This window comes from Dromaius novaehollandiae, chromosome 8, assembly GCF_036370855.1.
Source record: "Dromaius novaehollandiae isolate bDroNov1 chromosome 8, bDroNov1.hap1, whole genome shotgun sequence".
NCBI classification, from domain to species: domain Eukaryota; kingdom Metazoa; phylum Chordata; class Aves; order Casuariiformes; family Dromaiidae; genus Dromaius; species Dromaius novaehollandiae.
In genome coordinates, this window is record NC_088105.1 from 11,488,034 (window position 1) to 11,509,879 (window position 21,846).

At 61.0% G+C, this 21,846-nt stretch overlaps 1 protein-coding gene across 1 annotated transcript; it reads left to right on the forward strand.

Annotated features, from left to right (window-relative positions):
* Nucleotides 1-218: 218 nt before the first annotated feature.
* On the forward strand, nucleotides 219-20,847 carry LOC135329007 (adenylate cyclase type 10-like). The gene is given in 33 exon segments (XM_064515664.1): nucleotides 219-335; nucleotides 337-508; nucleotides 1,317-1,421; nucleotides 1,969-2,007; nucleotides 2,547-2,690; nucleotides 3,197-3,405; nucleotides 3,683-3,779; nucleotides 4,107-4,195; nucleotides 4,747-4,938; nucleotides 5,181-5,302; nucleotides 5,631-5,707; nucleotides 6,031-6,220; nucleotides 7,205-7,257; nucleotides 8,166-8,319; nucleotides 8,782-8,974; nucleotides 9,574-9,660; nucleotides 10,045-10,328; nucleotides 10,915-11,051; nucleotides 11,596-11,721; nucleotides 12,078-12,332; nucleotides 13,029-13,370; nucleotides 13,893-13,944; nucleotides 14,865-15,087; nucleotides 15,475-15,585; nucleotides 15,833-16,011; nucleotides 16,598-16,754; nucleotides 17,251-17,455; nucleotides 17,565-17,661; nucleotides 18,518-18,633; nucleotides 18,882-18,999; nucleotides 19,273-19,468; nucleotides 19,972-20,160; nucleotides 20,694-20,847. Coding segments are annotated over 33 exon segments (4,947 nt in total). The 5' UTR covers nucleotides 219-233; the 3' UTR covers nucleotides 20,829-20,847.
* The last annotated feature ends 999 nt before the right edge of the window (nucleotides 20,848-21,846 follow it).

Consider the following 21,846-nt stretch of genomic DNA (forward strand, 5'->3'; position numbering starts at 1 on the left):
GCACCTCCCTTCAGCTCTGTGTGGGAGACACCTGCACCGCGCTAGCCACATCTGAGTAAGCGGCTCGGGGTAAGGAGGGAGTCTGGGCAGCTTCCTGGCAGTTGCTGGGCAAGCGATGCCTTGCAGAGGCTGTCAGCTGGCTCCGTAGCTTGATGACAGCATACAGGTAACTGATGACGTGTGGATGATGTCGCTGTGAGCTGATTGTGACCCCCCGTTGGTGGCAGAGGGCCATGGGCGCCTCACAAAGGCCTGGGGTCAGTGCGCAAGTCTGCGCGGTGGTGTCTTGTCCTCCTCCCTGCTGGGCACGGTCGTCTTCTCCTGAGGTACCGCGGGTACCGCAGGGCGCTGACGATGGCTTGTGCTTGGGAGAGAAGGGCATGGTGCTGCTCGGAACTGGGGGAAGTAGCTGCTTACGTTCCTGACCTGCTTTTGTCTGAGGACTTGAAGCAGGAAAACCGTTCCGTTCAGCACTTCCATGGAGTCCTGCTCTTTGCGGATGTGTCAGGTGGGTCAAAGCGTTACAAAGGGCGGGCACTGAGAAGAAGTCGCCGACCCGAGCCACTGGGACTTGGTGGGCTTTTTGGAGCCCTGGTCGTGCCAGCCATGGTAGGGAATGGATCAAAGGAGATCTCTTTGCTGCTGAGGTCTTCTGCTTTGGGGAAGTAGTGCTCAGACATAGCTGAGGTCATGCCACAGGGATTTTCTTTGCTGCCAGCAGCACTGTGGCCTGCTTGTGGTCAGCCGTCCGCTCAGAGCAGCGTGCGTAGGAAGCTCTGAGGCTGCTGCAGCAGCAGCTTGGGCCTGAGCTGTTGACTGCAGTGCCGGCTCTGGAGCTTTGGTGCTGTCTGAGCTAGTCCAGGCTCTGGCTAATGAAGGCATGGGAGATGAGGCCTGAGTGCCTTGCCTGAGGCTTGTTAGTCTTTGTGAGGCCAAACTCGGTGGAGCAGCTCCTGCACAAAGGAACCGGCTTCTCGGGTGCAGCATTTGCTCCCAAAGGCCTCCTGCTGGCTTTCTAGCTGAGCGTGTTGCCTGGCCGTAGGCAAGAGGCGAGGCAGCTGTGGGATGTGCTGGAGGGTCCCGGGCACCTGCAGGTGCCAGGCGTAACGTGTGGGTGTGAGGATGGGAAAGCTGACCCTCGGCGGGTGCTCAGAAGCGCCGGTGGACTTGGGCGGCTGTGCCCGCTGCCAGAGGCCCTCCTGCGTTCTCCTCGGCGGTGCCTCTCTTGGCTGGGTGAAGCTGGTGTGGAAACTGCCCGGTCCTTTGGCCGCGTAGACGCTTCCTGATTTCTTTGCGCCTGTGTGTCCCCGTTCCAGGTTTCACTGCTCTGACAGAGAAATTCAGCCAGAGCATCAGCCTAGAGCAGGGTGCGGATGAGGTGACGCAAACCCTCAATCACTACCTGAGCGACATCTCGGAGGGTAAGTGCCGTTCTGCAGGATTGTGGGGGACTGGGCTGTGGGGAGACAGAGGTGCTGGGCAGCCTGCCGCTGCCTCCTTGCGCGGGCTGGGGGTTTCTGTGGCCCTGAGGGCCACCGAGAGCAGCTGGGCTCTTCTGGCAGGTGCTTTCTGCTCCCCACAAAGAGCAAGGAGGTGCCCGCTTTCTCGGCACCCGCCCCTGTGGAGGGCCCCCCTGTTCGGCGATGGAGCAAGACTTTGCTGGGGTTGGGGCCCAGGGCAGAGTGGGGGCATCTAGCCAGTGTTAGTGGTGCCCAAGTGACCCGGGGGTGGGGGCGCTGACGAATGGGTGTGTTACCTTTGCCAGTGCCTCTTCTCAGGGCCCAGTACTGTAGGTGCCGGTGCTGTGGTGCCTGTGAGCAATGTCGCCAGGCTGGAGCTGTGCTTTCCTGCGCTGTGCCCCACAAAGCAGCACCGCCCCGTGCTCCTCTCCGAGCAGAGGGACCTGTCCTGCAGCCTTCTTGAAGAAGGCCGAGATGCAAGGCTTCTTTTGCTTTCTTTTGTGTGCAGAGCTGCTGGCTTTTGGAGGGGACATCTTGAAGTTTGCAGGTATGTATTTGTAAAAGAGACGTAGGCCTGTGTGCTGCAGCTGCAGAGGAGTGCTGGGGAGAGGGGAGAGAGAGCCGCGAGCTGGCAGAGCCCGGGGGGTGGCTCTGTTGGCAGCCTGGTGCTCGGGGGGAGCTGCCATCCGGGCCCCCAAGCTGGGAGCTGCAGTGGGACAGCAATGATGTGCAGGGGTCAGGGCGCCCTGGGAGCTGGAGGGTTGGGGCAGCACAGGAGAAAGGAGGGGCCACGAGAGCCCTGGCGTCTCTGCGCTGGAGGGGACTAGCTGGGGGGTGGGTGGGGATGTCAGCGTTCCTCCAGGCCCGCTGCGGGCCCTCTTCCTCTGCCAGCGTGGCTGCTGTTGTAGCTGGCCTGGAAGCGGGGAAGGTGTCCCTGTGCCCAGGGCGCTGTAGTCCGGGGGGATGCCTTCACACAGACGCGTTTTCCTCGGCATGCCTGCTGGTTTCTGCTGTGCCTGCAGGTGGGTGCAGGCCAGGGAGCATCAGGTCTCCTGGGAGCCTCCACTGTGCCCTTGCTTTCCCCAGGGGACGCCGTGCTGGTGTTGTGGAGGGTAAAGCAGACCGAGTTGAAGGACACCATCAGCCTGGTGCTGCAGTGCAGCCAGCAAATCCAGGAGAAGTATGGGATCCGTGAGACGGACGTGGGCCAGAAGCTCCGACTGAAGATAGGTATGGGGAGTGCTGGCTTAGCTGCAGCGTGCGCAGATGCATGGCCCTGCGCAGTACTGCAGGGTGCTTTGCAGCATCAGGAGAGGCGGTGATCGCCGCTGGGGCCAGCGGAAGCCTTTCGTGCGGAAGGCTGCTGTGTGCGCTCGAGCAGGCGGTTACGAGCCGCCTGCATGCACGCTGAGCAGCCGGCGAGCAAAGCTGCCGCTCTGGTGGGGGCAGCCGCGGGAGGTGCCCTGCGCTGTGAGCACGTTGTCAGCACCAGCTGCGTTTGCCCCTTGGCAGGCACCGCTTTTGGGGACCTCTGTCAGCAGGCCCCTGAGTAGGACCCGCTCCCTGTCGAGAATCACTCTTGAATCCATCCAGACAGACGCCTCCACTTGAAGCAGTTGAGAGGAGGAGGCTGTCTGCAGGGCTGAGCTGCACATTTGGCCTGTGCAGAGTTGAGCTGCGGGGGGGCCGTGGGGGTCAAAATGCTCTCTGCATCACTTCTGCTTGTCTCTCGCCAGGGATCTCGGCAGGGCATATATCCCTGCTGACTGTCGGAGACAAACGGGAGCAGCACTTCCTGCTCCTTGGCCAGACCGTGGGTGAAGTTTGGCAGGCCCAAAACCTTGCCACCGCAAGTGATGTCGTCCTGTCAGCCGGCTGCTGGGAGCTGTGTGACCAGAGCAAGATCACGGCAAAGAGAATTAAAGGCCAAGCAGCTGCTGTGAAGGTAGGTGGGATGGCCTCTAGAGCGCCTTTGAGGCCCTGGACGTGAGGCAAGAAGGTGAGAGAAGGCTGAGGAGATGGATGCCCGCGGAGGGAGTTGTAGGTGTCGACGTAGGTGGGGAGCGGGAGCGATGGCCCTTCTGTCTCAGGGTTAGCTCTGGATTCCGCTTGCTGGGTTTGGGGAGGGGGTCGGGGGCCCTGGAAGGGTTTGGCTCAACTGGTGACGTCTTCTGTGGGTCATGAAGCTGTTCCTGAAACCTTTTTGTTCTGTGTGCCTTTAGGTTACAGGCGTGGAACGGATGTCTGTGTGTCAACGTGAAGAACTCTTCTCTCAGTTTCCCCAAGCCCGGCTGAACTCCTCTTGTCCTGAACTGTCAGGTGAGCCCCAACTTGGTGATGTTCTGTGGCTGCCCAGAGAGAGAGGGGCGGGCTTCTTCAGGGGCCAGTGAGGAAGGCCCTCTGCCCTCTCCCGCTTGCACTTCGTATTCGCGCCTGTGGCCCCGCTGAGCTTCAGCGGAGGGGCTCGCTGCTTCCTCCGCCTTCCCGGGGGCTGCTCTGGCTGAGCCCCTGCAAGAGGAACAGAGGTGCAGAGGGAGGAGAATTGTTCTCCTCGAGTTCCAGCGCCAGCCCCCGCTTTCCAGCGCTGCCCCTAGGCAGGCTCGCAGCGCCATCCTGCCCGCGACCGCCTGGCTTTTCCTTCCTTAGGCATCCTGAGGCCCGCTGTTACCCTGGCCCCTTGTCGCTCTCTGTGGAAGCTGCTGCGCAAGTACATCCCAGCGACGGTGCTGAGGAAGGTATGGCCACAGCTGCCGGGAGCTGCGTTTTTGGAGGGGAGGAGGAGCTGCGCGTTGCAGAGGGGCCGTTCTCAAGAAAGCAGACGAGCAAAGGAAAGGCCCCCTTAGGCGAGAACCTGGGGGAATTGGCACCATGTGGTGCCCGTGCCAGGAGGCTGCCCGCTGTGTGCTCCTGCAGGGAGAGGGGCGGGTGGCGGGAGGTGGATTTCCCTCTGTATTTTCCAGCGCTGTTGTTCTGGACGTGACTGTGGGATAAGAGCAAGCTTCCCCTGGAGTCCCCACAGCGTTGCTGAGGGTGGCCCCTTGTGTCCATGCCTGTAGCAAGGTGTGGTGTTCCTGGCGCTTGTTTCTCTGCTCAGGGATGTATTGCGTGCTTCGGTGTCTGTCCTGCAGAGGCCGCAGCCTGCTTTGCCCAGAAGGGCGGATTTATTCCTTGCTCTGATAGCAGCTGCTCTCAGTGCCCATGTGTGTGCTCTGCCTTGGTATCTGCTGCAGGCAGCAAGGGCTCAGGGAGAGCTGGCTGGTGAAGGTGTCCTGCTCTTGTCTTCCAGCTTGATGACAGACAGCCCCTGGACTACATGTCTGAGCTCCGGCCAGTCACCTGCCTGTTTGTCAAGCTGCATTTTGCTGCCCATGTCAACTTAGCGCAGCTCTGCAAAGCTATCCAGGACAGCAGCGTGATGATATCGGAGATCATCCGTCCTTACAAGGGCGAGATCAACAAGATCATCATGTTTGATAAAGTGAGTGTGGGGGAGCAGTCCACCCCGCAAAAGTGTGGGCAGCAAACGAGGGAAGTAGCTGTGTCTCTTGAGCGGTGGGGAAAGGAGAAGCAGCTCTGCCTCGGTGGTGGGATCAGCAATCGGCACCCTCTGGCTCGGGGCTGCCCTGAGGTTCTGCCGGTCTCCACGGAGGCCGGAACCTCCCGGCGCGAGCCGTTTGCCGCAGGCGTTGTGACGAGGCGTGCTGTGCGTGTCCTTGGCAGGGCTGCACGTTCCTGTGTGTATTTGGACTCCCTGGAGAGAAGGTGCCCTACGAAAGCGTTCACGCCTTGGAAAGTGCTCTTAAAATCTCCAAGGCGTGCTGCTCGAGGCCTATGAAAATCGAGTGAGTGGGGAGGCGTGTTGCTTGGGACGGCGCAGGGGAGGGAGGGATGGTTTCCCAGAGAGACGTGCCCTCTAGCTCGGCCTGCTTGTGTCAGTGACTTTCTGCTGGTCAGAGCTCTTTGGCCTGAGGGGAAGGGTCGAAAACTACCTGGCTGCTCTCCGCAGCCCGTTCCACCCGGGGGTGTCGTGCTGCTGAGCTCTGCCGGTCCCCGAGGTCTGCACTGCCAGGGTGGCTGGCGGTGCGAGGGAGAGGGGTGAGGGTAGGTGGGTGGGCAGGCGGGACTGTGCACGGACGCTGCTGACTGCCTGCCGCTCTCCGTGCGTGCCAGGGCGGTCTCCGTTGGGGTTACCAGTGGGACGGTGTTCTGCGGAGTCGTTGGCCATCGTGTGAGGCACGAATACACAGGTACGACGCGTCTGTCTGAGGAGCGGGTGGCTGGGCTGGGTCTGTTTGACCAGAGCAGTGTGCCAAAGGAAGAGGCGGAGTGGCCGGGAGCAACCTGTTGCCCGTGTCTGCTGGGCTCGGCCTGGGGCCTGTCAGGAATGACAGAGGCAGAGCGGGTCCCGCTGTGGGGCGGGGGAAGGGGCTCAGAGCCTTGTTGTTCCTCTGGGTTGTGCTCCCAACGGTTTGGGGCTTGCCTGTGCTGGAGGGGAGGCAGCCGTTGGCCTTGAAGGGTGGAGTGGGTTGGTCTCCTAGGTACGTGACTGTGTGCTCTCTCTTTGTGGCAGTCATGGGCCAGAAGGTGAACTTGGCAGCCCGGCTGATGGAGTGCTACCCCGGCATAGTGTGCTGTGACGCAGCAACCTACGCCGCCTCTCGGCTGCCCTGTTCCTACTTCAAGGAGCTGCCAGAGGTGAAGATGAAGGGGGTTGTGAATCCTGGCACCATCCATCAGTACCTGGGGATGTCGGAGAAGCTGTGAGTGTCCTCTTGGAGCAGGCTGGTTGGGGGCACGGTGGCACTGGGGGTCCAGTCTTGGTCAGCAAAGAGTAGTTGTGCAGAAGAGAGCAAGCTGGCCTCTGCCCGGCCCTGCCATCCCTGGGGCTGAGAAGATGGAAAGCCAGAGCGTGGGTGTGCTTTTGGCCTGTCTACCTGAGTGCCCCCGCTGTTAGGGGACTAGGAGTGAGGCTGTAGGGATGCAGAAGGCTTGTTGGTGCCTGTAGGCACAATGGGCCTTGCAAGCTCTGTCCAAATGGCTTCCATCTGCGCTTTCTGCCCTGCGCTCGCTCCGTTGCATGCGAGACCACTGCAGCATTAATTCTGACCCGCGGAGGGGGCTTTCTCCCAGCTGCTGCTGAGCATGAAGCTCACAGAAACCTTGTGGTTAGGCCTGTTCCCGTGGGAAAACGTGGGTCACTGGGACTCTGTTCCTGATGGCTTCTTGCTGAAACTTCGGCTGTTGCCCCGGGCCGGGGTTTGGCAGTCTCTTTGGATGACGTTTTGGACGTTAACATTGCCATCCCCTTGAAACTCCCGAACTCGAGCCGAAGGTGCCTGGTGCCTGGGAGCAAAGCCCGGGGAAGCAGTTGGCAGGACCAGAGACTCGTTTTGCTTGTCCTGCGTGGTCAAGCAGTGTGTTAGCCAGCAGCACTGCCTGGGTTCTTGCTCCTGTCTCTGCTTCCTTTGGGTTTGGCCTCTGGTGCTCGAGTCTTGCTACGGTCCGCTGTCCCGCTGTGGCCGTTGGGCGGCTCTGTGCCTGAAGTTTTCCTAGTGCTTCTTTGGTGTTTGCCCCCTCCGCTGGGTCAGCGTGAACTTTGGCGGTGGGAGCTGGGCAGGATAGCATCCCGCTTGAAAGAAGAGCGGGCACCCACGAGCAAGCGCATCCTCAGCTCCCCGCGTGACTCTACGTCCTCCAGCGTCTGCCCACTTAACTGACTTTTGTTTTTCTCTTCCCCCTTCTAGCATAGCTGGCATGGAGGTTCCGAAGGCGAGGTCCGCGTATCCCACCTTGCTCGGTAGGTGGAGAAGGCCTTGGTCTCCTGAAAGCCAATTTCTGGCCCTCGGTCCCTGTTAGTAGCACTCTGGGAACGGAGAAGCTTTTGCGAGGGATGGCGTTGCCTGCAGTGGCCCTAAGGGTTTGGTGCATACCTTGGCTCCTGGCTGGTTCCTATCTTTGGGGTTGGGCCGCAGCTAGAGGTGGGAAGCAGGACGATCCTGCCACGCTCCATAGCTAGCATGGGGGAACTTCTGAAGCGTGCAGTTGCTCACAGCCTGAGAGCTGAGCTGATGCCCATATTTGGGCTCGGGAAGGAGCTTTCCCTCTGTCCGACTGGCAGAGTTTATTTGGCAGTGTGTTCTCTACGTGGGAGTCCTCCGAGTTTGTTTCTCGGCACCACCTGGCTCTGTGAGGAGCACCTGCTGCTGTGGAAACCGCAGGGCGCACTGTGTGCCTCTAAGGCCTGCTGCTGTTGCCAGCTGTTTAGGGACTGCAGCTGCTGCCTTAGCTGCAGGGCGCTGGGAAGCACGTTGCGGCTCCCAGTCCCTGGAGGAGACGTTCTGAGTCCCTTTTGGACACAGGTGCCTGCAGTGACTCCGACTGTCCCTTGCAGTCTTGTGCTGGGAAACTGGGGAGTTGTGGGAGGAGGTCTGGACCTCTTTGCCTGTGAGCGAGAGGCCAGGGAAGGAAAGAGGGCGTGGGAGCTGTGCTGTGAGTCAGGCCTCAGGGGAGGCGGGCCTGCTAGTGCCCTAAGGCAGGCAGAGGCGCAAAAGCGGAGGAGCTGTTTGGGTGGGAAGGAGCCCTGGCTGTAGGCAGGCTTGTAGATGCGGTGGCGGGAGGGTGCCGTGGTGGCGAGAGGGAAGGATGCGGACGGTCCTTTGCTTTTCGGCTCGCTGCGACAGCTTGCTCTCTTGCTTGCCTGCACAGGTCGGGAGAAGGAGATGGCCCTCTTTGAAAGTTACTTGAAAGCCTACGTGGCTAGGAAAGAAAGCCGCATCGTGGCATTTGAGGGCGTTATGGGCTCTGGAAAGAGCCATCTCCTCACTGAACTTGCCTATTTAGGCCAGGCTGCTGGGCACAGGTGAGTGTTGTTGACAGGTACCTGTGGCTCACTTCCCCTGCCCACCCACTGATGTTCGTGGGCTCCTTGAGCCCCTCTGCCAGTGTGCCTGGCCCCTGGACTGCAGCCCTGAAAAGCCTCCTGGAGATGCTGCTTCGGAGCAGCTGCGTGCCCTCCTCCTAGCTCTTGAGGGAGCTAGAGGTGGCTTCTGGAGCCACTGCTCTTCCCCTTGCTGCTTTGGGCCAGGCACAAAGCAAAGGAGAGCCGGAGCTCAGGGCTTCTTGTGCCCCTCCAGACCAAAGAGAAGAAACCCTGGCCTGCCTGACAAATGCTGCTTGCACTGAAGAGCCCGTCTGGGGCCGTGTGTCCAGAGTGCCCTTGCCGTCGGCCCCCGATTACGCCTCTCTCCAAGAGCTTTGTCTTAGAAGGCTGTGGCTGTTTGGGGCGCTCTCTGAAGCTGTCTCTCTTGCTTCTGCATGGCAGGGTAGTGGCTGTGGAGCTGACGGAGCGGAACCTGAGGCAGGCCTGCTCTGCCATGCACATGATGCTGGCTGTGGCCATGGGCCTCCAGGCCTGTCAGTCGTGCAGCGCCAGACAGCTCGTCCTGCAGCAAAAGCTCCGAGGGCTGATGGGAGAGAGCAGCTACTGCCTCCTCAATGTCCCTTTCCTGGTTAAGGTGAGAGTGAGAGCCCTCTCTGGCCAGGGCAAAGGCCTGCTTGTGAGCCGTCCTGTGGTTGCGGTCATTTGGCTGCTCTGCTGGGGAGTGGGCTTAGCTGCCTGGTGGCAAGAGCAGGGGGATACCACGGGCTTCTGTTTGGGGGCCTGGTGGGGGGGCTCTCTGTTTGGGCTGAGTTGAGGTGCCAGGCTGCTGCAGGCAGTTCCTGGTGTGTTGCTTAGCGGCCTGAAAGGGCATTGCAGGGAGGCTTTGAGATGGGGCTGATGAGCTGGTGCTGAGCTCACCGCTGCGCTCACGCTGCTCCATCCCAAGATGCCCATCATGAGGAAACAAGCTCTGCTTGTCCTCCCAAACGATTCCCCCTCCCCGGCCCCGGCCCAACCGCCCCCCAACCCGCAGCTCTGCCAGAGACCCTCAGCAGAGGAGCTCTGTTCTGGGCTCAGGGTGACATCCACACTGTGTCCCCTCCCCGTTGTGTTGGGGAGAGGTAAGATGCTGAGGGCAGCCGCGGCGTTTTGCTCAGTTAGGCTTGTGGGGGGGGTAGGCGTGCTGAAATGCCCTGAGAGGCTGCTTCTCTGTGACTGTGCTTTTCTGGCCAGTTTCCGCTGTCGGAGAAGGTCTCCAAGATGAGTGACGCTCAAAGGACAGCGGCACTGGAGTCGGTGCTTAAGAAAGTGCTACAGAAGGTGAGCAATTCTCTGCATCGTGGGTCGGAGAAGGAAAGCAAGGCGGCAGGCTGAGGGTTCTGCAGGAGAGTGGTGGGAGCTGGCGGGAGGACAAGGTACTGGAGTCCTTGCCCTTCCGAGGCTAAACTGCCCGTGCCATGGCCCTGATAACTTTCTTCCTGTAAAGTTGGAGGGCACGTGCTCGGGAGGAGGAGCGGTGTCTTTCTGTGCTCCCTTGCCTGAGAGACCTTAAAGTCTCAGGGAGATTCTGAATGCACGAGTAGCTGGGGAGAGGAGAGAGACTTCGGAGCGTTCTCTGTCTGGAGAGAGGCCGGCCAAAGTTCCTTCTGCGGAAGATGCTTGAGAATCGCTCGGAATCCACCCTGAACAACCGCTTTGTTTCAGACGGTTGAAGAAGAAGTTGTCGTATTTGTCATCGACAACGCGCACTACATTGACGCGACCTCCTGGGCTTTTCTGTGGCGGATGCTCAGAGACGTCCCGGCCTTCCTGGTCATGGGCTTGGCTCCTGGTCGCTCTAGAAGACAGAGGCTTTGCAAAGCTGCAGCAGACATCCTGAAGCTGCAGCAAACAACCTGTGTCCATCTGGAAGAGCTGAAACCTTCAGCTGTTGTGCAGAAAGCCTGCCAGGCCCTTGGAGTTGTCAGCATGCCCCGGGCCCTAGAGACGTAAGTGCCAGGCAGGGCCTCTGAGCTCTTCCCGAGGGGTTGAACCTCTGCAGAGGGTGGAAGGGAAGGAACGCCCGGGAAAGGAAGCGCGCGGCTTCTGGAAGCGCCGCTGCGTCTAGGCAGCGTCAGAGCTGGCTTTCTCACGACGCACGACGCTGGCAGTTGTGAGCTGAGAGTGGGCAGCTGCCTGGACACAGAGCATAGGAGGTGTCAGCCCTCGTGTGTTGCGCTGGAAGGCAGGCGGGCAGTGGTCCTGGGCCTTGGCATGGCTGAGGTGTGGGAAGGCATTTGCCTAGGCGGCGGGGCTGATCTGCCGGGGCCGAGGCTCTCACTGGTGCTGGCGAGGGTCGAGGCTGCTGGGGACAGGAAAGACGAGGCTTGCTGCTCTGCGCCTTGGGCACTGTCCGCGACTGTTCTCCTACGGCTTGCAGCAACCGCTGTATCTTGAGGGCAGCTCACGTGCCAGAGCCGGTGGGAGTCCTGGCCCGTTCAAAAGGGAGGTGTGGCTGTGGTGAAGACGCTGGTGTGAAGTGTGTCCCGCCTCACTTTGCCTGTGTCAGTCCCTGCTGGATCTGCTCCTTTCCAGGTTCCTGATGCAGAGAAGCTACGGGATCCCATATTACTGTGAGGAACTGCTGAGCCACCTTAATCGCCACAACATGCTCTTGTTCCACCCGCTGCGGAAGGATGGAAAAACGGAGGCCAAGTGGGAGAGCCTCTTCAGTAAGCACCTTTGTGGCAGGCTGCCTGGTTGCTGTGGTCCATCTTCCACAGCACATTCTTGCCCTGGGGTTCCCCTGTGAATTTGGCCCAGTCAGATGTTGCAGCAGTACTGAGCTTGGTGTGGATCAGGTGTGGGTTCCTCCATGCCTTGCTGCTGGGATAGGCCAAGCACGGGCTGGGGAGTCTCGGTGGCTTTGAGAGGGCCAGCACTGCTGCCGTGGCAGAAGATTGCAAAGGAGGAGAAGAGAGGCTCCCTGGCACTAAGCTAAGCCCTGGTATGGTTTGGGACGAGCGTGACCTGGGGCGGTTATTCTGCAGCGGTGCCGAGAGTCGCGTGGCTGCAGCGGTCCTTGTCGGCAGCCCCGCAGCTGGATTTCTGCTGCCGCTGACCCCAGGTCCCAGCTGCTGAAGACCTGCTGGGGGGTGAATGCTAAAGGGTGGAGGACGGAGGGAGGGCAGATGAGTAACGTGTGCAGGCAGGCAGTCACGGCACAAACTGCCTCCCTTTGATAATCGCTTTATCCTGCTCTCTCGCTCCGCTCAGCTTCTGCGATGCAGGCTTCTCCTGGGGCAGCATGCCACAGCTCCAGCGCGGGGAAGGACTGCAGGGTGTGCACCGTCAGACCTGACGTGAACCTGCAGAACACCGTGCTTCCCCCCACCCTGAAAGGTGAGGGGCCGAGCCCTGCTGGGGCATCGCCGGGCTTCTTTCCCGGGGCATTGGCTAGAGAGAGGCTGGGCGTCCGCGTGCTGCCGAGTCGCCCCTCTCAGCTCTGGGGCTCTGCTGGGAAGGTGGCTGTGGTCCCGCTGGCTCTTCCCGTCTCTAGGGGTGCTGGGTGGGAGGCTGTGAATGAGCATCCCTGCCCTCTAGCAAAGATGGGTGGCCTGGGTTGCGCCTGCCCAACGGGTTTGGTCCCTAGGAAGCAAGGCTAGAATCTACCATGTCCTGTGTGGAAGCTGATGCAGCCTCTGCAGCCTTGGTCTTGGGAGAGGGCAAGAGAGAGACCTGCGGCTTGTTTTTGACAGAGATTGCGCTGACTGAGCTGGACAGCATGGAGCCCTCAGAGCAGCTGGTTTTGAAGTGTGCAGCCATCATCGGGCCGATGTTTACCACCGAGCTGCTGTTCCACATCCTCCCCACGTGGACCAAGGCTAAGATGGAGAAGGCATTGAACGTCCTGGTGAGAGGCCGCATCTTGAAGTGGCTGAAGGCTGAAAAGGTGGCGGAAGACGGCAGTGTTTCCACCAAGGGGTCCGCCGCCTCTCTGGAGGAAGAGTGCGGTAAGTGGTGATGCCACGGCCCTGGGAGCGCTGTAGGCTCCTGCCGCTCCCGGCCGTGTGCCTGGCGGGGCTCCCCAGGGCACGCCGCACTGTCCCCCCAGCGGTGTGTAATGCCCAGGGCACCCTGGTAGTTAGGGATGGGTTGTTAAGAGCTCGGACAAGGAAATCTCAGGGGGCGCGTGTGCCCCAGGCTTTGTGCTGGAGGGAAACGTTCCAGTGAGCTGCTCCGAGTGCCTCCGCTACCCTGCCTCGAAGCGCTGCTCAATGCCCGTGCAGGGGAAGGGGCAGGAAACACCTGATGTCCCTGCCCAGCCTCCTGCAGTGTCCAGAGGGGAGGTGTTGTGCGTGGATTTTTATTCCCCGCTGGCGCCGGGGGGAGCGTAGGAAGCTGGGACCGCCTTGCAGAGCGGGAAGAAGGAGCTGGCTGCGGCTCGCTCCTGCTGCTGGCAGCATCGCCAGCTCCTTGCCGGAGCGCGGCTGAGCGCCGTCCGTTGGGAGGGAGGGCAGAGCAGCAGCCTGTTGCGCGGGCCATGCTAGTCTCAGCAAGGCGAACTGGGCCCTTTTGCTCTAGTGCTGCAAGGCTTTGAGCGCAGGAGCGCCGGTTTCCTGCCGAGGAGCCGCGCCAAGGCCTGTCTTTCACCTGCCGGCTGTGGCGGCCCTGCGCTCTGGCTGATGCCAAGCCCCGTTGCCTTTCAGGTGCCCAGAAGTGGTCCTCGGGTGAGACCGAGAAGACCGCGAGGCTGCAGTCCGGCGTCCTGGCCTTCTGCGCCCCGCTGCTGCGGGAGGCTGCCTATGAGCTGTGGCCCAAGGCGCAGAGGGTGGCCATGCACCACAAGTGCGCGGCCTTCCTGCAGAGGCAAGCGCACAAGTGCCAGTGCTGCGGCGGAGGGGACTTTGTGGCTTTCCACCGCTTTGCCATCAGCGGCATCCAGGAGGGACAGAGCTGTGACGACTTCCCCAGCAAATGCTCCTTGCCCAGCTGGGAGGCCTCCCTGGGCAAACCCGAGACGGAGCGAGATGAGCAGCCCACCACTTCGGGTACGTAATCTGCCGTGCTCTGGAGCCTGGGCCCTCCCCACTGTGGTTGCACAGTTAATGGAAGTGCTCCTCTGTCTCAAGCCCTGTCTGCAGAAGCCTTTCCCGGAAGCCTAGGGCTGCTTTCAGTGCAGTGCAGATGCGTTCGCAGGACTAGCTTAGGCCTCCAGTGAGCACAGCTGCACGGCCAGAGACATGCTGTGGACCCAGCGTAGAGCCTCTGTGCCCTTGAGTGCCCTCCTGCGTTTCCCTGGAATTACCAGAGCGCAGCCCATCTCCTTGCAGTGCCAAGAGCCTCAGGGTTGCACCCCCCAGCCCAGCAGGCCGAGGCGCGTTTCCTGGTGGGTCCGCTACACTTGCCGGAAACATAACAGCCCTGCGGCGAAGGCAGATCGCAGGGGAAGGGGCCAGGAAGAGATGCGCCGTCGGCGCCTTGACTCTGCTCTCCTCCTCTGCTACAGCATGCCAGATGCAGCTCTTCCCCCTTGTGAGGTGAGAGGTGTTTAACTTGTGCTTTGTTTCCAGAGACTGCAAAAGCGCTGCAGGAAGGGAAGAGCTTCCTGGTGGTGACTTCTCGGTGAGGAGAGGAGGTTTTGATTATCTCTGGAAGTCAGCGGGCTCAGGGTCTCCAGAGGGGGCAAGTGGAGTTCCCAGTTTTGCCTGCTAGCTGTGACACTAGCTTAGGCAAGAGCTGGCCTGTTGGGTGGGAGCTGGGGTGCGATGGCCCAGGAGATGAGCATCCTTGAGGAAGCCCGGGGGCTCCCAGTGAGGATGGCCACGCTAGGGTGGAGCAGCCCTGGCTTTCTAGCTGTACGAGAGCAATGTTGCGAGCCGGGTAGCAGCAAAGCAGCCGCTGGGAGCAGGGAGGCTTGTGGAAGGTGCCGCAAATGCCCGCTTGTCGTCTTGCCTGCCTAAAAGACTAATGTTGCTCCAGAGCAGCGTCAGCAAAGGCTAATGCCAAAGCAATAGCTGGCCACTGCTTGAAAGGGGAGGTGTTGCTCCTCGTCCCACTTTTGCCCTGCCTGGCCAGGCTCTCCTTGTGCTCTGGGGCTGCGGGGCTCCCGAAGACTGCCCAGTGCACTGGTTGACATTGCTGCAGTGGGAGAGAACAAATCTTGCCAAAACGCACTGGGTTAGTGGGTGGTACTGGCTTTGCTTGCAGTCAGGGGAGAGCCAAAGCTCTCGAGCGAGGAGAGAAGGCAGCAGAAGAGCGGAAGGGAGGAAGGAGCATGGGGGGGGGGGGAGAGAAAGCAAGGTTGGGGGGACCCAGGCCACTCAGGGGTCCGCCGCGTCGACCCACTGTCATGTGGAATGCCACTGGGAAACTGTGGTTGCCATCGTGTGGGGCAGACAGAAGAACCGACCAGCGCGCTCGTATGATGCATGCGTGCGTGTGGCCTTGTGCTGCGCTGGAATGTGCTGTCAGTCTCGGCAGCCAGACCAGCGCAGGTGACACTCGCGTGTCTCTTCTTTCTCCGTGATCTTGTCTCCGAGTAGAGCGACGCAGCGGTTTCTGGCCAAGACCGAACAGATCCCTACGGTGGCCAGCGAGACCAAAGGGATGCGCGGTGCCGTGCGTTCCTGCGAATGCAAGGCCATCGTGGAATTGGTGCTCGTGCCCTTGGCTCACCACCACATGGCAATGGGCAACGATGCCGGAGCCCTTTATTATCTGCTGGAGTGCGCGGCTGCCTACTTGCACGTCTGCGACAACTACCTGGTGAGCTGCCCTGCTTGCCAGAGCCCACTGCACATGGAGTCCTCTCAGTGGCCTTGCCCTGGGCAAGCTGATCTCCCCATTGCAAAGGGACATGCCTCTGTGGGGACCTGGGGATGGACAGCAGGGCTCAGACTCAGGGGTTTCCTGCTGCTTGCCTCTCCTGTGGCAAGAGACGCAGGGCAGAGAAGCAGGACCTTGGCGCAAGGTGCGCCTGCCTGCAAGGAGGTGGTGCGAAGGAGCCCTGGTGGCTGTGGTGTGTGTGGGGGTGGGCGTTGCCGGGGCAGACGCGTGCCCTCCTCGGAGAGATGCTGGAGGCGAGTGGGAATGAGGGGGCTGCAGGCAGGCTCCACCCTGACGCTCGCCTGCTCTCTGTGTGCTTGTTCAAAGGCTTTTACAAATCTGACCAAAGCAGAGGTCCTGATGAGCTCGGAAAGGGCTAAGAAAGCCAAGGTGCTGGCCTGCTTTGAAGAAGCCACCTTCCTGAGCCTGAAAGGGGAGGTAAAGTGATAGGGAGGCTCTGAGGGCTCTCCTGGTGGGAGGAGTTGGATGCCTTGCTGGGGAGTGGGGGGGGCTGTCCCTGGCCCTGAGAGGCACGGCTGCTGTGAGCAGCCTTTCCTGTGACCGCCTTGCCCTCTGGCCAAAGCCAGTCGAAGCCCTTGGCCTTGAATGAGCCAGAGACTTGAAATTTGGGGTGTGCTCAGTCGGAGCCCTTTGGGCCTGTCCGAAGGACCCTTCTCCTGTGCAGGTCTGCTGCAATATGGGCTGCACGGACCTGGCAGAGATGATGACGAGAAAGGCCTTGAGCCTGCTAAACAGGCAATTCCCGGTCACCTCAGCTGGCGTGGTCTTTAAATCTCTTCTGGAGAAGTCGAAGCATGCCTCTTGGGAGGCGACCAAGGCCTCCTGCCTTCATCAAGAGGCCGGGTAAGCAGCTGAAGGGAAAGAGGAGGGAAGAAAGAGGCATTTTCTTCGTGGTCCTGAGCCCCTCGGCCCACCCCCACCTAGGCTTAAGCCCAGACTTTACCAGAGCATAGGTCTTGACATGGGGAAAGCTGCGGAGGGGCCTGGAGGCTAACGGATGGGGGAGCCGGCACGTGTTGGCTTGTGGGGGATGGTGCGGGTGAGAGCAGAGCAATGCTCCCAGGGAGTACAGGCTGCCGAGGGAAAGGGAGTGTGCGGGAAGGAGCAGGAGGGGGGCATGGAGGGGGAAAGTGGAGGTGGGGTGTGAGAAGGAGGAAGCTCAGGGGCTGTAGCCGGGTGCGAGCCTCCCGTACAGCAGCCCTTTTCCTCCTGGTGCCCACTTTTGCTCGGCCTCTCTGGGCTGCAGTGCCACCGTGTGTCCTTGTTAGCAGTCCTCTTTCCCCGGTGGTGCTTCTTGGTTCTGCCGCCTCCATCCCTGCAGCCCTGCCTGCACCAGCTGCCTCCTCTGCCCCCCTGCTTCCCTCGGCCCTGTCTGACTCGGCCCTGCGTCGCTAGCGGCTGCGGCCCAGCAGTTTCTCTTGTGTGGCAGGAGGGAGAGGCTCCCCTGGCTGCTCCGGCAGAGCCGCTGCCTTTTCTTGCTGCGGCAGCTCTTCAGCCTGGAGAGCGCTTCCAGCGGCCGGAGGCGCTCGCGCCTGGCAGCGCTCATGGAGGTCAACACGGCCGAGGAGTCCGGGGATGCGAGTCACGTGAGTGCCTTCTCTCTGCAGCAGCAGACACGTTTCTGACATAGCTCCTTTCCCCTGGCCTGGCAAGAGGAGCAGCGGGCTCTGCCCTGGCAAGAAGAGGCCAAATAGGCCGGAGACGTCCGTGTCCCTGGACTCTTCTTTACAAACTTCCGGAAGATGCGGGTTGCTGTTCTTTTTGGTTGTTCCTCTCATCGGATTTGCTTCATAACTGTAACCGGTGGGCTGATTGTGGCTTTAAGCCGGCACCAGTTTCTGTGCTCTGCAGTTTCCCTGTGGCCATTTCTAAACCTGGTGTGCGACACCCCGCAGCCCTCGTTTTGACACGGCCGCGGTTAGCAGCGGCACTCGTAAGAATGGCTTGTGGTTCGGGTGAGAGGCCTGCGAGTAAAAGAGAAGAGAGAACCTGGCTGTTGGGTTTATGGCCTGAGCCCTCTAGGCCAGAGAATCGCCCTGGCGAGCTTCAGTCTTGTGCATTCTCCTGTTTGGACCATTTCAGATCCTCTGGGCCTACGTGGAATACGCCCAGCGCTGCCAGGACCTGGGCTGCCGGGAAGAGTGGCTGCAGTACGGGCGGGCGGCCATGCAGCTCAGCTCCGACATCGAGCCCTTTGGAGGAGGGGTATTAAACGCCGCAAAATTCGCCCAGGCCCTGTCCCATCTGAACCTCAGCCTGGGAAATCTGCCCCTCTCTGTCGATGTCGGTATGTACTGCCCCCAGTCCCTGCGAGAAGAGGTCTCCGCAGAGAGAGCAAGTCTGTGCGAGTCTGCTGCTTTTTTTATTTTTCCTTGTTTTTTTTTTTTCCTTGCCAGGCTATCGTGCCAAGAGCCTGTGCGCGGAGCTGGAGCAGCCCGACCTAGACCGTGAGGTTCTGGCCACGCTCTTCACGGCGCTCTTCCTCCAGATGAGGTAATGCTGCTGCTGGCCAGGCTGCTGGTTGTGTGGTGTCAGGGGACCACCAGAGATCCCTCTTGTGTCATTCCCTGCGCACAGAGAAGAGGGCTTTTTGGTTTCTTCTTTGACGCTCGCTGGCTGTATCTACGCTGGTAAATTAAATAATGCCAGGGAACGTTGCTGGCCATTTGGGAACGCGAGTGTCTGCTTTTAAACTGCTTGAACAGTTCCTGGCTTGGTTTTGGCCCTTGCCACGTGCTGCTTCCCCCAGTCAATTCCCAGGCCTGGTATAGGAGCGAGCACAGTGCAGGGAGCCGTTGCACTAGGCAGTTTGGGGGCGCCCACTGTGTCTTGGGCGCTAGCCAGGTTTAACTGTGTGGACACGGGCCTTTCCCTGCCCCTTGGCCTTGGTGCCCGAGGCGGCTCTGGATTCGGTTCACGCACTCGTCCAGGGGAAGCTCGCAAGAGGAACAGTTTCTGAACGAAGTGCACTCTCTAGGCCAGTGTGGAGGGTCCTGGGGATCTGTGCGTGCTCTTCTGCCTGTTTTGACTGAAAGACTTTGATGGAAAGGTGACTAGCTCTGCTGCTGGGCCAATGGGAAAGCCCTGGCCGCATGGGAAGGATGCCTGAGTTTTGTTTCGGGCCTTGCCGTTTGAGCTGGGGTCACTGAAGCCTTTCCCCGGAGACTTGTTGCCAGAAGATTACTGGGTGAAAAAAAGTCCGAAGGAGAAACTCTGACGGAGTTGCCGGAAAGAGCGCAGAAGGGAAAGGGAGGGATGATGGGAAGGGGAGCGGGAAGCATCTGGAGGTGCTGACCTGGACCCCACCCCGGGGAGATGCTCCATGGAGGCTCGTTGTCTCCCTGCCCAGGTACCCGGAATGTGTGGAAGTGCTCGCCAGGCTAGAGAAGCAGGTGGCTGGAGAGCACCGGATCATCGGGCAGGCGTGCTTCTTCTCCTGCTGCTTAGACCTCTTGCTTTATGCTGGTAAGTGCTCAGTGAGGAGGGCCACAGAGAGCCAGGAGGCTTGCAAAGAGGGTTTTTCTCCTGATACAGCGCTCACCCCAGAGCCCTCAGCAATCCTTTTACTTCCTCCTCAGGGTCCTTGGCAATTTGGCCGTGCGTGTGCGTGCGTGCGTGCCTGTCTGTCTGTCTCTCTCTCTTTCCTCCCCCCCTCCCCCCACCGCCTTTCTTTTTCTGCAGCACTGCTTCTCTGAGATACGTTTGTATTACAGGCTGGGAGTATAAGTCATTTGAGGAGTGCAGGAGCTTCGTAGAGCAGAATGAAGCAAACTGCATCCTCAAATCACAGAAGAGCATCCTGTTTGGGCTGTTTTCATCCCTGGCTCTTTGGTAAGTTAGAGGGTTGCTTTGAGTGGCGAGAGGTCCCAGGCAGCGGTTCTGGCAGGGGAGGTGGGAGCTCTGGGCTTGTCACGTCCCCCGTCCCATCTCCAACAAGGTGGCCGTCCCTGGGGTGCTGTGATGAAAGGGACTGGGGGGGCCGTGCACTGGGAGCAAGGCGGCAAGCAGCCTAAGACTTGTTAGCCGAGGAGACAGTCCAGTTACTCGATCATCTCCACAAAATGTGTGAGTGTGTGTGTGTGTTTCTCTCTCTGGACCATGTAGGTTTGCGAGGCTTGGGCAATGGGACAACTTCCAGAAGCCCTTTGAAAAAGCCAAGCAGCTGCTGAAGGGAGCTGACGCCTCTGTGCCTGCCACGCAAGCGTGCAGTCGGCTCCTGGAGTGCTACAGCCTGCTGCTGAGAAAGGACATTGAGCACTGCTCGGCGAGGGCCTGGGAGAGTCGTGCCGGGGCTCTAAGGGTGAGGGAAGAGGAGGACAGGGATGTGCGTGCTGTAAGGGGACTCCAGGGACAGGGGTGTTCCTAACAGCCGTGGCTTGACAAGGCCAGGTGGAAGCAGCCGTGATGGGGTGGAGCCAGGGGAGAGGCAGAGGGTAGTGGGTTAGAGAGGAATATGGCGAAAGCCTCCTCTCGCAGGGGTCTCGGCAGGAGGTGGAAGAGAAGGCGGTCAGGTGAAGGGTGTCTTGCTGGGCGTGTGAGAATTCCCTTGTGGGAATGGCCTGCAAGAGAGGAGAAGAGACTTCCACAGCCGTGAGCTAGTGAGCCCTGCTTGAAATGCCTGTGCCATATGAGGGCTTCTGGCTCCGGAGAGCTTTGTGTGGTACGTCAGCCTTGCTGGCTGTGCGCCCCTTGTCGCTTTGGGGCTGGTTTTTCTCCTTGGGGAATAGGTGCTGTCCTCAGTGGCAAGCCGTTGCCGAGCTCGATGCCTTTTCCTGACGTGCCTCTCCGTTGTTCTCTCGGTAGCTGGCCGAAGAGGCTTTCGCGCGGTGCTCTACAAGCCCCGTCTTCTACGCCAGAGTCTACCACCTGAAAGCGTACATTTTCCGCATGCTGGGTGACAAACACGAGAGCCAGCTGTGCCTCACCCAGGGCCTCCAAGCCTGTGCGCTGAACGGCAACCTCCTGGAGAAGACGTGGCTGGAGATGAGCTCTGTAAGTTGATGCTCTCTGCCTTTGAGTTGCTTCCTGGGCAGAGGTTCAGCCTGCCCTTGGAGGAGGTGGCCCAGACTGTACTCCAGCAGGCCCACGTAGGGAAAGCCCCCGGAGAGCAGCAGGAGCATGCGCTGAAAGCCCTTGGGGAGCTGGTAGGTGCTCTTGGCCCTCCTCACCAGCAGGGCGGTGGCAGCTGTGACACGTCTCACCCAGGCAGGGCTGGAAGGAGCCCTGAGGAAGCAGCGTGCGCTGCAGCTCCTTCCTCGCAGCATCTCTGCTGGGCTGAGGACTGGAGCAGCTTAATCTTTGCCTCTCCCTTAAGCCAGCTCTGGGAGCCCGGCATCAGCCTGCGCTGAGTCTGCATTTGCTTTCCCTCTCCTTGCCCTCCCCGAGAGGCTTTTGCAGCTTGGCAAGCTGGTGGATGGATGGAACAAGCTCCTGTGCCAGGCCTCGCTTGCCTTGCTGGCCAGCGCTTACAGCTCTGGGGCTCTCCTGTTCTCCTCGGCTCTCACTCTGGCTTTTGTTTTCCTTAGGAGCAGTGGTCCACTGGAAAGGCCTTCAGGCACCAGTCTCCCCCGGGGCCAGCTCCCGAAGCAAAGCCAGAAGTCTGTAGCTCCAGGTACCTGCTGAAGCTGCCAGTACTGCAGAGCACGGATGCTCCTCCATGAATTAAATAATTAAATCCCACCATCGTCTCAGTGTTGTGCATGGAGTCACTGACCCCAGCAAGAGGACGCTGAAGGCACGCAGCGAGAGTCTCTGGCCTGTGCTGTGTGGGGAAAGCTAGGCTGGGGGGAAGCCATCGCTGAAACTTGTAGCCCCCGAGAGAGTCGAGGGCTGTCAAGCAGCTAAAGAAACTGTCTCTCCCCCTCCCTCCCTCCCTCTATCCAAATCAGCAGCAGGAAAGAAGCCGCCACGCTGTTCCGCCGTCCCCTCAGGTCCCCTGTTTCGGCGCACCCTGGAGCTAGCAGTCCGGGTGGTGACAGCTTGTGGCCAGACCCCCAGGCAGGGGCAGGGCAGTGCGCGTGCAGTCCACACCACTCTGCCGCCGCTCCCAGCTCCGCATTTCACAGCAGCGAGCACGCGGGCGCAGGCCCAGGGCTGCCCGCAGGGGTCGAGCTGGTCTCCCACCGCTGCTGGCCCAGGCACGCGTGCGTCCTCCTGCCTCCGCTGTACGGCCCCCCCGCGGGCCCAGGCTGCCTTTCTGCTCCGGCTGGGAGCCTGGAAACAGGGACTCTGGGGCTCGGCTGGGGGCTGCTGCCTGGGCCAGGTGCCTTCCAGCTGGCAGCCGGCACAGCCGGCTCTTCCCGCTGCTCTGGGCGGAGTCAAGTCTGCGACCGAGCTGCCCCCGGCAGACGGAGGCTGCTCCGAGCAGCAGCAGCAGCGGCGGCGGCGGCGCCTCCGGGCTGTGGCCACGCCCCCTCCGCGCGGCGGGGGCGGGGGCTCCGCAGGCTCCGCCCCCCGCGGGCCCGCGGCCGTCGGCAGTTGGCAGCTGGGGGGGGCGGCGCCGGGGGCGGCCCTGCCCCGCGGGCCCTCCGCCCCCGCGGGCGGGGTCGCGTCCCGGTCGCCCTGCTCCAGGCCCAGCGCCGGCCGCTTCTCCCCGAGCAGCTCGCGGGTGCCCGGAGCGCGGGAGACAGGGCCGCGCCCGCAGCCCGGAGGCGCCTCCGCTGCTCCCGGGAGCAGCCT